General features: G+C 36.4%; 1 protein-coding gene across 15 annotated transcripts in view; it reads left to right on the top strand.

Moving 5' to 3' along the window:
- The window catches only part of Gphn (gephyrin), a 351,833-nt gene that overhangs the window by 165,214 nt on the left and 166,511 nt on the right, over nt 1–20,108 (top strand). For 9 of the 15 annotated variants that reach the window (XM_087911715.1, XM_087911713.1, XM_087911716.1 and 6 more), the window contains 2 exons: nt 13,773–13,839; nt 17,975–18,247. In XM_087911715.1, the coding sequence (XP_087767841.1) occupies nt 13,773–13,839; nt 17,975–18,247 (340 nt within the window). Of the gene's footprint in view, nt 1–13,772; nt 13,840–17,974; nt 18,248–19,943; nt 20,052–20,108 lie in introns of all 15 variants that reach the window. The other 6 variants (XM_087911710.1, XM_087911704.1, XM_087911708.1 and 3 more) reach the window with 1 other exon arrangement.

Genomic DNA, 20,108 nt, shown 5'->3' with positions numbered 1-20,108 from the left:
ATCTTGTGATGTTACATCACAAAAAATTTTAATAGACACAAATTAACAGATATAAGAAAGGAATGCAGGTTTTATTAAGATAATCTAAATGCTTTGTGAAATAAATGATAACCAAATAGAAGAGAGAGGTAAGGGTCCTAACTTTAAAAAATGTTGGGATTATATTTAATTTTGTTCAGTATAGTTTTATCTTTTTCCCTTTTCCTCTCTCCAAACTCTCATATATAAGCTTCTCTGCATACCTTCCAATTCATGGCCTCTTTTTTAAACTAATTGTTATTACACACATATATTTATTTGCATATGCATATATATTCCTATATATTAGTCTGTATAGTATTCCTTTTATGTACAGTTTCAGGGCTTACCATTTTGTACTGGACAACCAGTTAGTGTGCCCTTCCCTGGAGAAGACTACCTACCTATCCCACTCTGATTTTCTTCCTTCCTTCCTTCCTTCCTTCCTTCCTTCCTTCCTTCCTTCATTTCTTTGTTGTTGTTGTTGTTGTTGTTGTTGTTGTTGTTGGGATTTTTTTTTTTTTTGCTTTTTTTCAGAACAGGGTTTCTTAGTAACTTTGGAACCAGTCCAGGAACTACCACTTGTAGACCAGACTGGCCTCGAACTCACAGAGATCCGTCTACCTCTGCCTCCCGAATGCTGAGATTAATATCATGTGCCACCACCACACAAACACTCTGGCTTTCTTCGGTTGCCTGTAGTTATTGTAGAATTGAGGCTTCATGGCTTTTTTCCAGTCTAGTTTACAATGTTCATTAATGTCATCACATGTGGATGGTCATGTTGGTGAGACTTTATTGGTGTACCTTCTGATATTACAAGGAGATACAGTCTCACAAAAATTCCCTTCTCCTCTGACCCTTAACAGTTTTTCCACACCCTATTCCACAGTGTTCCCTGAGTCTGGGTGTGGTAGTATAGTGTCCATGCATCCTTTGGAATTGGGCCCCACAATGCTATGTTTTGATTGGTTATAATTTTCTGCAGTGGTCTCCATCTGTTGCAATAAGTTTCCTGGATGAAGGATGAGGACTACAATGATCTGTAAACAAGGACAAATATTTGTAGATTGTTGTTAGAAATTGTTCTGGTTTGGTAATTTAGTGGTTGTAGGTTCTCTTCCAATGACCATGATTTCACTAGCACTAGCAAGGTTTCTATGAACAGGCATAGTGTTTCTTTTGTTGAGCAAGTTTTAATTTCATTTAACAGGGCTGTTTGTTGGTTACCCCAAGGATATTTGTGCCGCTATTGCACCCATGGAGTTATTGTGTCATGGTGGTTATTGATGTGGGTCATAGGAGTCATAGCTGGGTAGGTCTGGTTAGGATTGCCTTTCTCATTTGTAAGCTTTCATGGTGCCTTTTGGTGCCTAGGTACTCACTTCTGAGGATCTGGAGCAAAGAGCCAGATAATTGCTCTTTATCTAGGGATATTTGCTAGGGATGATAATCACATTTTGAGATTTTTTTTAGCCATTTTGGGTTTTTTTTTCCTTCGAAAATTCTCTATTCCTCACAGGCCCATTTGTTGAATGGTTCATTTATGTTGTTTGTTTGATCCTTCTGTTTTTATTCTTTATTTTGAGGATTAAATCCCTTTTAGATATATAGCTAGCAAAGATTCTGTGGATCTTCCTCATTGCCCAGTTGATTTTTTATTTTATTTTGCTATGCAGAGTTTGCTTTTTTTATTATTTTGTTTTGTTTTATGATTTGTTTTTTTTAATTTCATGAGGTTCTACTTTTTAATTGATGGCCTTTATTCTTGGGCAAATGAATTCTCATTCAGGAGGTCCTTTCCTTAATTTTTATCATCTAAGATACCCCTATGTTTTTCTCAGCAGTTTCAGGGATTAAGTCTTTGATCCAGTTGGAGTTAGTTTTTGTACAAGATGATAGATATAGGTCTAATTTAATTCTTCTGCATGTGGTCATTTAGTTTTTCCAACACCATTTGTTTTTTTTTAAGTAAATTTTATTAAATTATAAAAGTTTCCATTTCCGCCCCTCTTCACAACACCCTCCCACTCCCCCCACTCCCTCTCCTCCTCCCTCTTAGTCCCTTAGGGCAGTCAGGGTTTCCTGCCCTGTGGGAAGTTCCAGTTCCTTCCCCCTCCCTCCAGGTCCAGGAAGGTGAGTGTCCAAACAGACTGGATCCCCAAAATCCAGTATATGCAGAGGAAACAGGTCCCAGTATCATAGTCAATGGCTTTTCAGAAAGACTTCGGGCCAGCCACAGTCAGAGAATCCGGCCAAATTCCGAGAATCTGGTTAGATCACCTCCTCGTTCAGTCCCAGTCCAACTGGCCTTGGTAAACTCTCATTAGATCCGTTCCCTTGTATCAGTGGGTGATAGCATCCCTCGCAGTACTGATTTCGTTTTTCATGTTCTTCCTCCTTCTGCTCCTCATTTGGACCTCGGGGGGCTCAGTCCGGTGCTCCAATGTGGGTCTCCGACTGTATCGCCGTCCTTCGCCAGATGAAGGATCTATGGTGATAAGCAAAATATACATCAGTATGGTTATGGGCCACGGCCGATTCAGGCACCCTCTCCTCTGTCCAGAGAACAATCTGGGGGATCTCTCCTTGGACCTGGGATCCCATATATAATCAAGTCTCCTGTAAACCCTAAAATGACTCCCTTAGTTGAAATACATTCTTCCCTGATCCCATATTCATCCTTCCTCCCTCCCCCCCCCCAATCCCAGGCCACCGAGCTTTCCCCGTTCCTCCCCTACTCCCTTCTCTCTAACCCTCTCCCCTTCCATCAACCCTCCCACCCCCCCATGCACCCGAGGTTACCTGGGACTCTTGTCTATTTCCTACCTCCTGGTGGATAGCTAAATAATCTTCATCAGGTTCATCTTCTTATTTAGCTTCTCTAGGATCACGAATAATAGGCTCAAAGACCTTTAATTATGGTTAGAATCCACTTATGAGTGAATACATACCGTGTTCCTCTTTTTGGGTCTGGCTTACCTCACTCAGTAAAGCGTTTTCTATTTCCATCCATTTGCATGCAAAATTCAAGATGTCATTGTTTTTGACCGCTGAGTAAAACTCTAATGTGTATATGTTCCACACCTTTTTTAACCATTCTTCTATTGAGGGGCACCTAGGCTGTTTCCAGGTTCTGGCTATTACAAATAGTGCTGCTATGAACATAGTAGAACAAATGCTTTTGTAGTATGTTAGGGAATCTTTAGGGTATAATCCCAAGAGTGGAATTGCTGGGTCCTGAGGGAGGTTGACTCCCAGTTTCCTGAGAAACCGCCACACTGATTTCCACAGTGGCTGCACGAGTTTTCATTCCCACCAACAATGGATGAGTGTTCCCCTCACCCCACATCCTCTCCAGCATAGGCTATCGTTGGTGTTTTTGACTTTAGCTATTCTGACAGGTGTAAGATGGTATCTCAAAGTGGTTTTGATTTGCATTTCCCTGATCGCTAAGGAGATTGAGCATGACCTTAAGTGTCTTCTGGCCATTCGAAGTTCATCTGTTGTGAATTCTCTGTTCAGTTCAGTACCCCATTTTTTAATTGGGTTAATTAGAGTTTTAGTGCCTAGTTTCTTGAGTTCTTTGTATATTTTGGAGATCAGACCTTTGTCTGATGAGGGGTTGGTGAAGATCTTCTCCCAGTCAGAAGGCAGCCTTTTTGTCCTACTGACAGTGTCCTTTGCTTTACAGAAGCTTCTCAGTTTCAGTAGATCCCATTTATTCATTGTTTCTCTTATTGTCTGTGCTGCTGGGGTCCTACTTAGGAAGAGGCCTCCTGTGCCTATATCTTGTAGACTACTTCCCACTTTCTCTTCTATCAGGTTCAAAGTGGACGAATTAATGTTGATGTCTTTAATCCATTTGGACTTGATTTTTGTGCATGGTGATAGATATGGATCTACTTTCATTTTTTTACAGGTTGACATCCAGTTATGCCAGCACCATTTGTTAAAGATGCTTTCCTTTTTCCATTGTATACCTTTAGCTCCCTTGTCGAAAATTAGGTGTTCATAAGTTTGTGGGTTAATATCTGGGTCTTCTATTCGATTCCATAGGTCGACTTCTCTGTTCTTATGCCAATACCAAGCTGTTTTCAATACTGTAGCTCTATAATAGAGTTTGAAGTCAGGGATGGTAATGCCTCCAGAAGTTCTTTTATTGTATAAGATTGTTTTGGCTATCCTGGGTTTTTTGTTTTGCCATATAAACTTGATTATTGTTCTCTCAAGGTCTGTGAAGAAGTTTGATGGGATTTTGATGGGGATTGCATTGAATCTATAGATTGCTTTTGGTAGAATTGCCATGTTTACTATGTTGATTCTCCCAATCCAAGAGCAGGGGAGGTCTTTCCATTTTCTGGTATCCTCCTCAATTTCTTTCTTCAAAGACTTAAAGTTTTTGTCAAATAGGTCTTTCACTTCCTTGGTTAGAGTAATCCCAAGATATTTTATGCTATTTGTGGCTATCATGAAAGGTGATGCTTCTCTGATTTCCCTCTCTGCTTCTTTATCCTTTGTGTATAGGAGGGCCACTGATTTTTTGGAGTTGATCTTGTATCCTGCCACGTTACTAAAGGTGTCCAACACCATTTGTTAAAGATTTTTTTTCCCTACAGTTTCTGTTTTTGGTGTCTTTGTCAAATATTAAGTGGCTGAAATGATATGTGACTTTTCTTTTCTTTGACTTTGTTCCATTGGTCTATATGTCTATTTGTGCTAATACCAGTTTTTATTACTGGAATTGTAATCCCTCCAGCATCATTCTTTTTGCTCATGATTGTTGTGACTATCCAGGGGCTTTTATGGTTTCATATGAATTTTTTATCGTTTTTCTGCAAAGAATGAGGTGGGGGTTTTGGTTCTGATCTCATTGAAAAACTGCAAATAGTTTTTGGTAGAATGGTCATTTTCACAATGTTAGTTCTACCAGTGCATGAGCATAGGATGTCTTTCCATTTTCTAATATCTGTCTTTCTTCAGAGGTCTATAATTTTCATTTTAGAGGTCCTTCATTTCCTTAGTTAGGTTTATTCCTAGATATTTTTTTCTTGAGACTAATATAAATTGGAGTGTAACTATGATCCTCTGTATGTTTGGTGGTGGTGTATAGAAAGGCTATATATTTGTGTAAATTGATTCTAAATCCTGATGATTATGTGATTTTTAAGTGCCTTTATATGGTTCATTATATTTATTGACTTACATAGTGGAACCAACCCTGAATTTAATGGAGAAAACAAACTTGGTCATGATATATAATCTTTTTTATGTGTGTCTGTTTTCTATTTGCAAGTATTTTATAGAGTATTTTTTAGTCTATATTCATTGGTGATATTGCCTGTAGTTTTCTTTTTCTGCTTAGTCTAATACACTAATTTGGGTAATAGAGTGGTACTGGCTTTGTAGAAGGAGTTTGGGAGTGCTCATTCTGTTTTTAAGTCACTTTTTTTTGAATAGTTTAAGAAAGACTGTCTGTAGACCTTTGAATATCTGGTAGAATACTGCTGTGACTCTATTTGGTCCTGGGAAATTTTTTAGCTGGATGCCTTTTTTATTGCTATTACAGTACTTTCATTTGTTATGCATCTGTTTAGGTTATTAAATTCTTCTCTCCTACTATATATCCCAACCACTGCCTCCATCTTTTCAGCCCCTCACCTCCCACCTCCCTTCTTCCCTAGAACTGCTGCTCCTCTAATACTCTTCAGAAAAGAACAGGCCTCCCAGTGATACCAACAGGACTTGGCATAAAAGGATGCAATAAGACTAGGCACATCCCCTTATATCAAGGTTGAACAAGTCAACCCAGTAGGAGGAAATAGGTTCTATGAGCAGGCAAATAGCAGGCAAATTCCAACTCTTGTTGGAATCCAACAAAACCCCCCCCTTTTTTTTTTCAACTATGTGACAACTAATCTGGGGTTATTGCTTAAAACTGTAAAGAGGACTGTTTCTTATCATTTACTTAAGAAATGATATATAATACCTGAGATATTTTGTGGGTTTTTATAAGCTGTAAAGAACAAAGAAACTGCAGATTCCGTCATGAGAGAATAAAGTGTGCTAGAATTAAAAAAAAAAATCCACAACATGTATGCAGAGGGCCTGGTTCAGACACTTCAGGCTCTGTGAGCCCTATTAACCCTGCTTAGTTGATTCCATTGGTGTGTTCTGGTGTCCTCGATCCCTCTGCCTCCCACAGTCTTTCTTTCCCCTCTTTTGCAGTACTCCCTAAGCTCTGTTTAATGTTTGACTGTGGGTCTCTGCATCTGCTCCCACCAGCTGCTGGAGGAAGCCTCTCTTATGATGATTGGGTTAGGCACCAACCCTGTCACTATAGCAGAATATCATTAGAAATCATTTCATTGACTTCTTTTTGTTGTTGTTGTTTTGTTTTTGTCTGTCATGTTTGGTTCTACCTTAGGTCTCTGAACCATCCAGCTTCTGGGTGCTGGACGTCTAAGCAGTATCAAGGATGGGTTACATCTCATGGTGTGGGGCTTAGATTAAACCAGTGATTGGCTGGGCACAACCTCTGAGCCACCATTGCCCCAGTACATCTTATAAGGCATGGCAGGTTGTGGGTTTTATATTTGTGACTATGTTGGTGTCATACTCCCACCATTGGGAGTCTAATCTTGTTGCAGAAGATGGCTGGTATAGGCTCAATACTCTCCATTACTAGGAGTACTTGCTAGTGTTACCTGCATAGGTTCTGGGAAGTTTCCACATTGCCCCCTAAATGCCCATCTATTCCAGATGTCTCTCTCCATACTCTCTCCATCCCTCCCTCCCCAACCTGAACCCTCCTGTTCCCATCTCTACCTGTTCCCAGTCCAGCTACAAAATCTGTTCTATTTCCTCTTCCTAGAGGAACCCATGGTTCCCTGCCTAAACCCCTCCTATTTATCTAACTTACCTGGACCTGTGGATTGTAGTGTGAGTAACTTTTACTTAGCAGCTAATATCCACTTATAAGTGAGTATATAACATGTTTGTTTTTCTGGGTCTGGGTTGCCTTGCTCAGGATAATTTTTTTCTAGTCGTGTTCATTTGCCTGCAAATTTTTGGTGTAATTTTTTTAAACAACTGAGTAATACTCCATTCATTGTTTAAATATACCACATTTTCTTTATTACATTCTTAGGTTGAGGACATCTGGGTTGTTTACAGTTTCAAGCTATTGTGAATAAACCCACTATGAACATAGTTGGGTAAGTTTCCTTGTGGTAGAATGAGGCATCTTTTGGATATATGCCCAAGAGTAGTATGTAGTCAGAGGCTGCTTGTTCGTTTCCCAGCCACCCAGACTCGAAATAATTGCACAGAAATTGTATTATCACAACACTGCTTGGCCTATTAGCTTCTTGTTGGCTAACTCTTATATCTTAAATTAACCCACTTCTATTCATCTGTGTATCACCACGTGGCCTATCCATAAGGTTCCATCTGTCGTTCGGCATCTGTCTCCTGCATGCTACATGGCTTCTCTTTGACTCTGCCTACTCTCTCCTCCTCTATCTGGCTCAGTTTGATTATTTCCTTCCATCTACTCCTCTTGAGTGTGCTTGCTTCTTTTCGTTCTAGAGCTTTCAGGTGTGCTGTTAAGTCACTCGGGATGTCTCTCACTCTATTTTGTAGGCACTTAATACGATGAACTGTCCTCTTTGCATCACTTTTATTTGTGTCACATAAGTTTAAGTGTGCTGTGCAATCATTTTCATTGAATTAAAGGTAGTCTTTCATTTATTTCTTTATTTATCTCTTGAACTAGTGTTTATTTTGTACAGAGTTATTCAGTTTCCATGAGATTATAGGCTTTCTATTGTTTTGTTGTTGTTGTTGTTGTTGTTGTTGTTGAAGTCCAGCTTTAATATGTGGTGCTCTGATAGGATGCCATTGGTGAGAGTGGGGTATTGAAGTTTTCCACTATTCATATGTGAGGCACAGTGTGTAGTTTATGCTTTAGTAATGTTACAAACATTGGTGCCCTTGTGTATGTGGCATAGATAATAAGAATTGGCACATCATCTGGTGGATTTTTCTTTATTTGAGTTTAAAGTATCTTTCCCCATCTCTTTTGGTTTGAAGTTTATTTTGTTAGATATTAGAATGGCTACACCAGCTTGTTTCTTAGGTCCATTTTCTTGGAAAACCTCTTTTCAACCTTTACTTTAAGATAATGTCTATTTGATGTTGAGGTGTGTTTCTTACAAGAAAACAGCTGAAGGAAGGATCTTGTTTTTGCATCCATTTTGTTAGTCTGTGTCTTTTTATTGGGTAATTGACTCCATTGATATTGAGAGATATCAATGACCAATGATTGTTAATTCCTGTCATTATGTTGGTGGTGGTGACAGTATATCTTTGTGTGTGTGTGTGTGTGTGTGTGTGTTTCCCTTTTTACAGTTTTGCTGGTGTGGCATTTGTTGCCTTGTATTTTCATGGATAAAATTAACCTCCTTAGATTGGAGTTTTCCTTCTAGTACCGTCTGTATGACTGTGTTTGTGACTATATATTGTTTAATTTTGACTTTATCATGGAATATCTTGTTTTCTTTATCTATGGTGATTGAAAATTTTGCTGAGTTATAGTAGTCTGGGCCTCTTAGAATCTGTATGACATCTATCTGTCCAAGCAATTCTGGCTTATAGAGTGTTCCTTGAGAAGTCAGGTATTATTCTAATATGTCTGCCTTTCTATGTTACTTGGGCTTTTTCCTCGCAGCTTTTAATATTCTTTCTTTGTTCTGTATGTTTAGTGTTTTGATTATGTGGTGAGTGTACTTTCTTTTCTGGTCCAATCTATTTGGTGTTCTGTATGCTTCTTGTATCTTTTTAGGCATTTCCTTTAGTTTGAGAAAATTTTTCTTCTATAATTTTGTTAAAAACGTTTTCTGGGCTTTTGAGCTAGGATTATTTTCCTTCTTTACCTATTATCCTTAGGTTTGGTCTCTTGACAGTGTCCCAGATTTCCTGGAAGTTTTGTGTCAGGAATTTTTCAGATTTAACATTTTCTATTCTTCTATTGTATCTTCTTTTTTTTAATTGATTTTTATTGAGTTCTACATTTTTCTCAGCTTCCCTCCCTTCTTCTCCCCTCCCCTTCAACCCTCTCCCAAAGTCCCATGCTCCCAATTTACTCAGGAGATCTTGTCTTTTTCTACTTCCCATGTAGATTAGATCTATGTATGTCTCTCTTTGGGTCCTCATTGTTGACTAAGTTCTATGGGATTGTGATTTGTCGGCTGGTTTCTTTGCTTTATGTTTAAAAACCACTTATGAGTGAGTAAATGTGATAATTGCCTTTCTGGATCTTGGTTACCTCACTCAAAATGATGTTTTCTAGCTCTACCCATTTGCCTGCAAAATTCAAGATGTCATTTCTTTCTTCTGTGTAGTACTCCATTGTGCAAATGTACCACATTTTCCTTATCCAGTCTTCGTTCAAAAGGCATTTAGATTGTTTCCAAGTTCTGACAAACAATGCTGCTATGAACACAGTTGAGCACATGTCCTTGTGGCACAATTGAGCATCCTTTGGATATATACCAAAAGTGGTATTGCTGGGTCTTGAGGAAGGTTGTTTCCTAATTTTCTGAGAAATCGCCACACTAACTGTGTGGCCACTTCTGTTGTATCTTTGAGACCTGAGATTGTTCCATCCATCTCTTGTATTCTGTTGGTGATGCTTGTGTCTGTATTCCTGTTCACTTATCTAAATTTTCCTTCTCCAGAATTCCCTTGTGTTTTCTTTATTGCTTCTATTTCCAATTTTAAGTCTTGAATACTTTTATTCATTTCCTTTAATTATTCATTTGTGGTTTTTTTCTTGATTTTCTTGGCTTTCTTTAAGGTATTTACTCATTTATTCTAAATTTTTGATTGTCTTTTCCATGACTTCTTTAAGAGATTTATATCCTTCTTCTTTAAGGACCTCTATTATCTTCATAAAGTTGGTTTCAAGGTCTTTTTCTTGTGTTTCAGTTGTGTTGGAATCTTCAGGGCTTGCTGTAGTAGGATGTAGCATGAATAATAAAAACCCACAGACAAATATTGGGGTTCAACATGAAGATCAGAAAAGCAAAACAGCCAACCACTGGCTCTTACCTCTACTTTAGACCTTAAATGGATGAGATCCTGTCTCCACAAATCCTGAAGATCCCACACAGCACACTCCACACTCCAGTGAGTTGCTGTCTCTTCCCCATTATACTCCTCTCTCTGTCCAGTGTTACTACTCTTGTCTCCACCTCCCAAATGCTGGGATCACCTTTGTGTGAGTTCTGTTTCTTTCAGACAGATACAATCTTGCATAGCCCAGCATGGCCTTGAACTAACAGAGATCTGTCTGCCTCTGTCTCCCAAGTCTTGGTCTTAAAGGTGTGTGCCATCACTGCCTGGCCTGTATGGCTAACTAGTATGGCTGCTTTGCTTTCTGATCTTCAGGCAGGTTTTATTTATTTAAACTCAAATAATATACCAATATCATAGGATAGCTGGGTTCTGGTGGTGACATATTACCCTGACTGTTGTTGATTATGTTTCTATGCTGGGGTCTTTAGTTGTGTGGGGGTGTTGCTAGAGGGAACATAGAGAGTAGGGAAGATCGCCTGTAGATATATGTTAAGACCATTTGCTGTATGATATCAATTAATTATGATGTTTTTTCTATTTACTTTTTGTCTAGATTGTCTGTCGGAGAAAGTAGAGTGTTGAAATTGCCTATTACTTATGGACTAATATTAATCTGTGTCTTTAATTCCAGTAGTATATTTTTTTGTGAAATTGGGCATTCCAGAGTTTGGTGCATATATGTTTGGGATAATAATGACATTTCATTAATTGTTCCCTTACCTGGAATGAAGTATCACTCCTCTGATTAGTTTTAGTTTAAAGTCTATTTTGTCAGATATTCAGATAGCATTGCCTGTTTGCTTTCTGATCCCATTTGATTACAGTACTTTTGTTCATCCTTTTACACTAAGGTGGTCGTTATCCTTATAACTACAATGTGTTTCTTATAGGTAACAGATAGGTGCATTTTGTTTCTTGATCTGTCCAGTAAGTCTATCTTTTGATTGGAGAATTGAGCCCATTGATATTTAAAGTTATTATTAAAGTGTGTGTGTGTGTGTGTGTGTGTGTGTGTGTGTGTGTGAGAGAGAGAGAGAGAGAGAGAGAGAGAGAGAGAGAGAGAGAGAGAGAGAGAGAGAGGGCGGTCAGGTCATCATGTTATTTATTTTTAGTAGTGTTGTCTTTGTTCTCAGTATGTTTTGTATTTTAAAAATTATGATTTTGTATTTGTTTTCACAGTCTCTCTCTACTATGCTCATTCATCTCTTCAATACAAAATAATGCTTCTTGTATTTTCCTTAGGTTTGGTGTGTTGAATATAAATTATTTTAGACTGTTTATGTCATGCCAGATAGTTGTGCTGGATACTGAATTTTAACCTTGTTATCACTGTCCTTTAACACTTAGAGTGCACTACTCCAGATTCTTCTGGCTTTCAAAGTTTCCATTGAAAAATCAGCTCTTATTCTTTTGGGTTTTTCTTTATATGTGTCTTGCATTATTTTCTCCTAAAGCTTTCAGCACACTTCTTTGTTATATATTTTTTGTTTTAGCTATAATATGTCATTGGGACTTTCCAGTCTTGTCTATTTTGTGTTCTGTGTGCTTCTTGTATTTATATGGGTGTGTCGGCTTTAAGGTTGAGGAAATTTTCTTCTATGATCTTGTTGAAGATCTGATCTATGCCAATGGCTTGGTATTATTCTCATCTATACCTATAAGTAAAAGGTTTGTTTTATTTGTCCTGTGGTGTCACATTTCCTATGTATTCCTTTTCGTTTTGAATTTGTCTTATTCCTTGCTTATTTAGTCTAGATACTCTTAAAATCTGTATCTTTGCAATCAAATATTATGTGCTTGATGTGTTCTACTTGCAAGTCTTTTGAGTTTTCTATTTATTTTGGTTGGTTTTTGTTTAGTTTTGTTTCTCAAGACAGGGTTTCTCTGTGTAACACTTCTGGAACTCACATAAAACCTGCCTGGCCTCAAACTCACAGAGATCCACAAATCTACAAATCCCCCTCTGTCAAATTTAAGAAAGTGAAAACAGGATAGAAATCAAAGTTGAATATCTAAATGGAAAATAAAGGATACTGATTAGATTCTGGAAAATAAACATCAGAATGTAAACAAAAAATATCAAATCAATTTTTGTGTAATATATTATATGGGACTTACTTTTGTTTATATTATAAACCTACTTTAAGTTGATTTTAAAATATATGACAGTTGTAGATTATTCTTTTAAAAAACAGTGTCTAAAATAGTCTTACATGACAAAAAAATCTTGTTTATAAATGATTTCAAGTAGCATAATTTCATTTTCAAAGATAAAAATAAAATGTGACCTTATCAAAATGCAGCCAGATAGTGAGATATTTTTAATTTCATTTTACATTCCTACCACAGGTTTTCTTCCTACCACTCCTCTCGCTCCTCCACCTCCCCCACCATCCCACTACCCATCCACTTCCCCCAACAGGCAAGGGCTCTAGTAGGGTATCAACAAAGTCTGGCACATTAAATGAGCAAGGGAGGTCAAGATCATGATGGAGAAATCTACAGAGACAGCTCAACTAAGCTTGTGGAAAATCATGAACTCTACATCAACAACTGTGGATCCTCCATGGGACGTAACTAGGCCCTCTGTATGTGGGAGACAGTTTTCAAACTTGGACTATCTGAGAAGCCCCTGGTAGTAAAACCAGGATCCTGGTACATGAGCTAGCTTGTAGGAGCCCATTCCTTTTAATGGGATGCCATGCCCAACCTTAATGCAGGGGAGAGGGGCTTGGTACTGCCCCAACTTAATGTCCCAGAATTCTAATTCTTATAATACATATAAAATATACTCCATAAATATATGAAATTGTCAGAGAACAATTTTAAAGAAAACTTCGAAAAGAGAAAGATAACCCGGGCCTTCCATTCTTGACTCGATTTTCTAGTACCTTCTACGTTTATGTTTTGTTTCTAGCCAGTCTGTTTAAACTTGGAATTGAAGTTCAGTGAAAACAGGGACCATGAACTTGAAGAAGAGTGGGGAGTGTATCTGGGTAAGGGCAAAAAGGAAGAAAAGGGAAGAAGAGGTATATAATTAAATTATAATATCAAAAATACATTTTTTAAAAAGAAATATGCAAGATACTCCCAAAGAACTTTCTATGTTAAAACATCTGTACCTATCAATGATTCAGTTTATAACTAAGCCCTGTTGCTTTTTCCCCCACAGAAATTCATATGTGAAAATCTGTTTTACTTACACTTTCTACACTTTTTGAAAAGTTAAAGCACAAATCTAAACCTCACTCAGCTCTTGAATGCCAATTTAGTCTTTTTAACATCACTATTACTATGTTAGACATTTTAATGCACTTTGTCTTTCAACAACTGCAGTTTGAAAAGCTAAAATTAAACAAAATCAGTATTGTAAGTGTCACATTCCTTTAAAATAACTAGTTTATTCTGATTCCATGTTCAGTCTTCTTTTTAATCCACTGTACTAACCACTATTATAAAAATACTACTCAGAATGTCCAATTTGTATAACAATTGTAATCTTCTACTATAACACTTTTTCCTATAATACATGTTCTCATATAAAGCAATCTGATTGTCCTTTGTTGAATATTTGTTGCAATTCATTATTCAATCCCCTTTCTCTTTCTTTTCAGACCAGTGTGTGGAATAAGGGGGAAAACTCTGATAATTAACCTACCTGGTAGCAAGAAAGGATCTCAGGTAAGCACTTTTTATGTTCTATGGTTTAATGAATGAACTCTTAACCAACCAACTCTGAGAGTAGACAAGCAATAAGCTGTACACACCAAAAAAGCTGCTTACTGCTGAAACTAATCAAGAGAGTCCCAAAAAGCCCCCTCAAATTATGTATTTCATTAGGAAGAACCAGAGAACTTACTGAACACTTCATATACTTACAGTCATTGTTTACAGAAGGAAAGAATACAGATTAAAATGAGCCAAGAGAAGTGCATCAGAGTTCAGTGAACATACCTGATGCAGAGCGCCCATTGGCTTCTTCCTGTGTATTCATGAATTTGTTACTTTTCTGGGACTGCGATGATCTACATGGAATATTGCCAATCAGAACCTCATTTGCGCTGTTGTGTTTGTTGTTTTCCTGTTGGTTTATTCATTCTAGCTCGTCATATAGTGTACACATAGCTGAATTTTAGTCCTTATCCCTTTAGTTTTCAACATCTTTTCGAGGCAAAGCAATATCAAAGTAGGTCCAAACCTGCATTGTAAAGTACATTGTTAGGAGATCTCATTGCCCAAGTTGTCTGACAAAAAAGAATATTCTGTCATTGCTGTCTTGGATCCTAGAAGTCCCTTTTCTAATAGCTAAAGGCAAGGCTAGACTCTTTCTGTGTGATAATTAATTCTGCACTATGGAATGGTATGTTTCTGACTTTGGCTAAGGCTTTTTACCAATTAACATTGCTCATAATTGTGTTCACTTTATCATTTATATTAGTGAACACATCAATATTATCAGTGAGAATATGCCTGACTTGCAAGCAGCAACATGAAATATTGTTAAATTTATGGCTTTAAACACATGTGTATTTCCATATTTTAATTGTAATTTACTTATTTCCCTCCTTGATCTCTTCTTTGTATAATGTGATACATTCATACAGTACTGTATAACAGAAATTAGATGAAACAATTTCCAGTTGTTTGCTAGCCAATCATTTTCTGTTGGTATTACACTTTAAGGTGGCTTTAATTCACTTTCCAAATACATTTGACCAAGAATATTAATACTCCTGTAGTAATAACAATCCTAATATTGCAATATATATTTTGGGGGATGGGCCACCTGTTCTTTCCTGCCACCTAGATAACCCAGACCCAAAATAATCACACAGAAACTATATAAATAAAACACTGCTTGGCCCATTTACTCTAGCTTCTTATTGGCTAACTTTTGCTTATTAATTTAAGCCATTTCTATTAATCTGTGTGTCGCCACATAGCAGTGGCTTACCAGCAAAGTTTCGGCATGTCTGACTCTGGCCAGAGCTCCATGGCATCTCCCTCTCTGACCTTCCTTTTCTCAGCATTCTGTCCAGTTTTCCCCGCCTAGCTCTGTTCCCCTATAACTCTGCTATAGGCTCAAAGCAATTTCTTTATTCATTAACCAATAAAAGCAACACATAGACAGAAGGACCTTCCACACCACATATCTAATGTAGGAATTGTACAGCTAAAAAAAATAAAGTTCAAAGACAGTGAATTAAAACAAAGTCAGATATTCATTATGCTTGTGTTATAAAGCATTACCTACTTATTTTGAGTGTGCTACATCTTTGAAAACATAAAGTTTAACCACTATGCTGATTCACATTATCATTAGTAGTTTTGGTTTAACCTTTTATTTTGTAGCTGAACATTGTCATCTACAAAATTCAAGTAGAAGACCACACAATCACTTAAAAAAAATTTTCATGTCGTTTTGGCTTTGTATTTAGCTACATATATAGCTATCATATAGCTGTCCTCAACCACATAGGGCTTACAGGCCATTGGTTAGTTGCCTCATAGTATCTCCCACTCTGTCCATTCCTATTCATATTATATGGTCACACAGATAAAGAGCTAGTGGACTGTCTTTCCAATTAGGCAATATAGTATTATCCTTTGTCAAATCTAACTTATCCAGATGTGATAAGGGCAAAAGCAAACATCAGGAATTCTGACAAAAAAAATTTAAATACATATTTAACATCTTCTTGTTTAGAAATCATGCCCTATTCTGCTACCCACAGTTGTAGTTTTACTGTGACCACTGTGTCAGATTCGGAGGGAAAAGTTTAGGTGTCATGGGTGAAAGGGTACATTTGTAAGAAAGAATATTTACATGTGGGTGTCTTTGTCCAAGTGCCCTTTTCCTAAAAAAGTGAAGAAACCCAATTAGTAGGAACCTTCCTTGTTCATCTGCCCTCCTCTATTGAATGTGATGGGACACTCATCACCACCTCCACCACCCAGTGAGAAAACAAAAATTTGAAGTGCCAATGTCATTTTTCAAAGATGGAAATGGTAAAACCTATTTGTATCGTCAGGAGTTAGCAGCATCAATTTTATTTTGATAGTTATATGTAAAACTTTCCCTCCTCAGAATATTTCCTATGCCTTCCTATGGTTTCTGACTTATTTTTTGGCAGATACAACAATATTGTTGACATTTTATGTCTCAGAGGGTGCAAGATGAATGAATATATCTTAACTTGCCACATCTTGCTTTGTGGTAGCCATGTAGTGTCCACTTACCTTTTGGACCCATGTGACCAATTTGAGCATCCAATTGGATGTGATTCCAGGCAATTTTTAATCCTAGGAGAAAGTTCTTTGGATGGACAGTGACATATATTACTTTAGTACACACGCTTAAATTCCCAGAATGACTTCAAAACACCCCATACATCTATGTCTTCAATAGATCAGTTTTTCATAGCTTTTCCCTGAACATATAGCTATACGACATTGAGCACTGCTCCTGAGTTAGAAAAGTAAATGTGTAATTATAGCTGAGATATAGTATAGACGTATAAGTTGTGCTGAGAAATCACAGGTCTTAGGGACATCATGTATTTCAAACATATAAATTATTTGTTTTCATCTTCTTTGGCCACCAGCAAAGTTGAAGCATTCCAAAAGATAAGCTTCACTAATGACAACTTAAACTTGATGTGATTTCTAAAACTACATAGTAATTCAATAGGATTCACAGAACTTATTTAAGGGTCTTAAAGTTATTGTTAACACAGGAAGGTGATGTGATTAAAATTAAGAAAGGAAAAGTGCATAAGGCAAAACATAGAAGTACCTAGCCAACAAAGAGCTTTCATTGTTTATTCTCTCTTGGGACCATGCGTGTGTTACCATCCTGTCCTAGACACATGACAGTATAGATGCAGAACATTGCCGATGAAGAGTGCCAACCTGAGCCTTTGGTATGCATAGTTTGCAGGTTAACTAGTAGTCAAAGATCCCAGCAAATAAAGACATTTTTATCAAGCCTGACATTCTAATGTCTGGATATAGCCTCCTAGAAGCTGAAGGAAAATACCAAACCTCTGTTTTGTCAAGGATATGTTCTTTAATATACTGCTTAAACAGTAAGCAATTGAGACCTATAAAGAAAGTCAAAAATTAGGTATTCTTCAAGTATGCCATTAATGTTCCATTCTTGTTTTAAGATATTTCTTCACCTTTTAGACTTTATTAAGGTGTTGCTTTAATGTGAAAGAGAAAGACTTCCATCTATTCCTCAGACAGCTCTGTATTCTAATTATAAGTCATTGCCTGTTGTCTTTTGGGGATGCATTATAGATATTAATGGCATGTGAAGAAAATATTAGATTGAATTCTGTTCACAACTTTAACAATTTTATCTTATTTTTGTTTATTGCATAGTGCTTTTGTCATAACTGTACTGGTGTATGTCATAATTGTAGAATTTCCAATATGAACAACAAAAAAATCTGGTCCTTAATGTGACTTGTTAAACCCAAGTCTTGCACTAGCAAGCAGTTTGAAAATTCTCTTGCCTTTCATATCCTTTATATATAAAGCACATAAATCCATAGTTGTATCAAAATTGTACTTTAAAAGCATAGTATGCATTCATGTAAGGACTCATCTAACGGCCATAACCTCTAACATATGGAAAGTGTTATATGATGTGATTGCTTCATATTTTACATTAAAAAGATGTGTCAAATATGACTCATTCTTGAGATGGGTAGAAATACAAGTCCAAAATTATAATCAATTTGATTGCTACCATTTTATTTGTCTATTTAAAAGCCTGGCTTTTATTTCTTTTTTTTGTCTTTGTGGGCAGGAATGCTTTCAGTTCATACTGCCAGCTCTACCTCATGCCATTGACCTTTTACGTGATGCCATTGTAAAAGTAAAGGAGGTGCATGATGAACTTGAAGATTTACCTTCCCCACCACCTCCTCTTTCTCCACCTCCTACAACTAGCCCCCATAAACAGACAGAAGATAAAGGGGTTCAGTGTGAAGAAGAGGAAGAGGAAAAGAAAGACAGTGGTGTAGCTTCAACAGAAGATAGTTCCTCGTCACATATAACTGCAGCAGCCATTGCTGCAAAGGTAGGTCTGCTGAGAGAGACAGAGTTCTGAAATACCCATGGGGAAACTACTGATTTCATCCCTCTTTCCATTTCATCCTTCCATAAGTTTAATGCTTTTCAGCACATCCTAAAAATGTTGCTGGAATATCCATTAAATTTTGTCAATGTGTTTCTGTCCTGATACAGATTCTGTGTAAGCATTGAAGTTAGTGTTCTAAGGCACTAATGATACGCCAACTACCTAATGAAGTTATAGCTATAGTGATAAACAGTGTGATTTAAGGAACTCTTTAAAGTTGCCATATTATTAAATATACAATGATTATATATTTAGGACATCAAAACTCCACATATTTTTAAAGAAACAGAAAACAAAATTAAAAGACCTCAGATGACTCTTGAAATTAGTTGGAAAAGAGTATTTTAAAAATTTTGTCTGGTGTGGAGGTATAGGAAACCTCCACTAATCCAGGGGCAAGAGGATCACATTACCACAAAATAAATTTTAAAGACAAATCTTTGAAGAGGCTTTTGAATTTTCCCCAACTAAATATTTATTCAATTATTGTCAAACACAATTTATCTTAGTGGTATGGAGAAGAAATTAATATATTTTCCTTTTAACGTAATAAAGTAATTGAAATATTAGGATAAGTTTACAGATTTTCTTCATAAGGGCCTAGAAATCAATGTAATACTATGAGCTGAGTAAATATGAATGAACTTAATGCCACATGTTCAGCATAATTAACATAATTTATATTATTATTTATGCCTAGCTTTTAAAAGCTACTCTGTTTTAATTTCTTTAGAAAATAGCATATCACTTTTAGTAATGATAATCATTCAATGGTTAATAATTACATAGATTAAAATTTTAATTGCTATATGAAATAATTTGTAGATCACATAGATATTTTGAATCTGACCATAGGGGGAAAAAATCTGTTTTAATTTTTAAAAAGTATTTGTTCTTGTTTTAAAGAAACAATGTAAGAGAATGATTATTTTGTTATTGTTTTGCTACCATTTAGGGTATTACAGGTTTTCTACAGTTATATACAATATACAGTACTTATAGTGCTGTGGTAACTTTGATAAAGTCAAGATCTGAAAATATTTAATAAAATCATCTTTTTCAGCCTTACATATTTTCTTGGTACTACTTTATTAGATATGTTAGTAAATGCTGCCAATAACAGTTTTCTAGTCTATAAGGACTTTTCCTATGGCTTAGTTCTGAATTATTTATTAAAATAAAAAGATTAGAATCACATAGAAATCCTTCTCGTGTCCATTAGATAATTAATATGTTGTTCCTTCATTGAACACTGCCAGATTCTTTCTGTAGACCTTTCAGTAATCCATTAAATCCTTACCATACTGTTTAGACTAATGTTGGATTTTTTGTAGTTGAACCAATTATTAGAATAGGTTCATTTTAAAATTATTTTATGTTCTTTCTTTTTACCTTTAATTAAAAGGATAAGCCCTTTTAATTGTTGTTAATTAATTGATGTTTTTTACAACATCAATTTTGTTTATAAAAGAAAATACAGCATACAAAATCAAAGCTGATTTTGTCACTTTGAGTTTTAAAAAAAATGGCATTTCATTGTTCCATTGTGTTCACTTTTTTCGTTTAGTCATTTTGCTTATGTAGTTTCATGCTTTTTCTCTCACTGTATTCATAATTGTTATATGTTATATGTTAGAAGCATCCATTGTACACCAATCCTGCTGTTTTCATGGCACATCATGGACAGCCCATCCCTGGTATCATCAGTTATTCCTATGATGCAACAGGCAGTACAGATAAACGGGTAAGACAATGAGTTTTGAATAATAATTTTGCAAATATTTATAATACTTCCTTTGTT

Source organism: Myodes glareolus, chromosome 11 (genome assembly GCF_982192425.1).
Source record: "Myodes glareolus chromosome 11, mMyoGla1.1, whole genome shotgun sequence".
NCBI classification, from domain to species: domain Eukaryota; kingdom Metazoa; phylum Chordata; class Mammalia; order Rodentia; family Cricetidae; genus Myodes; species Myodes glareolus.
This window is presented reverse-complemented; position numbering and strand designations above follow the sequence as displayed.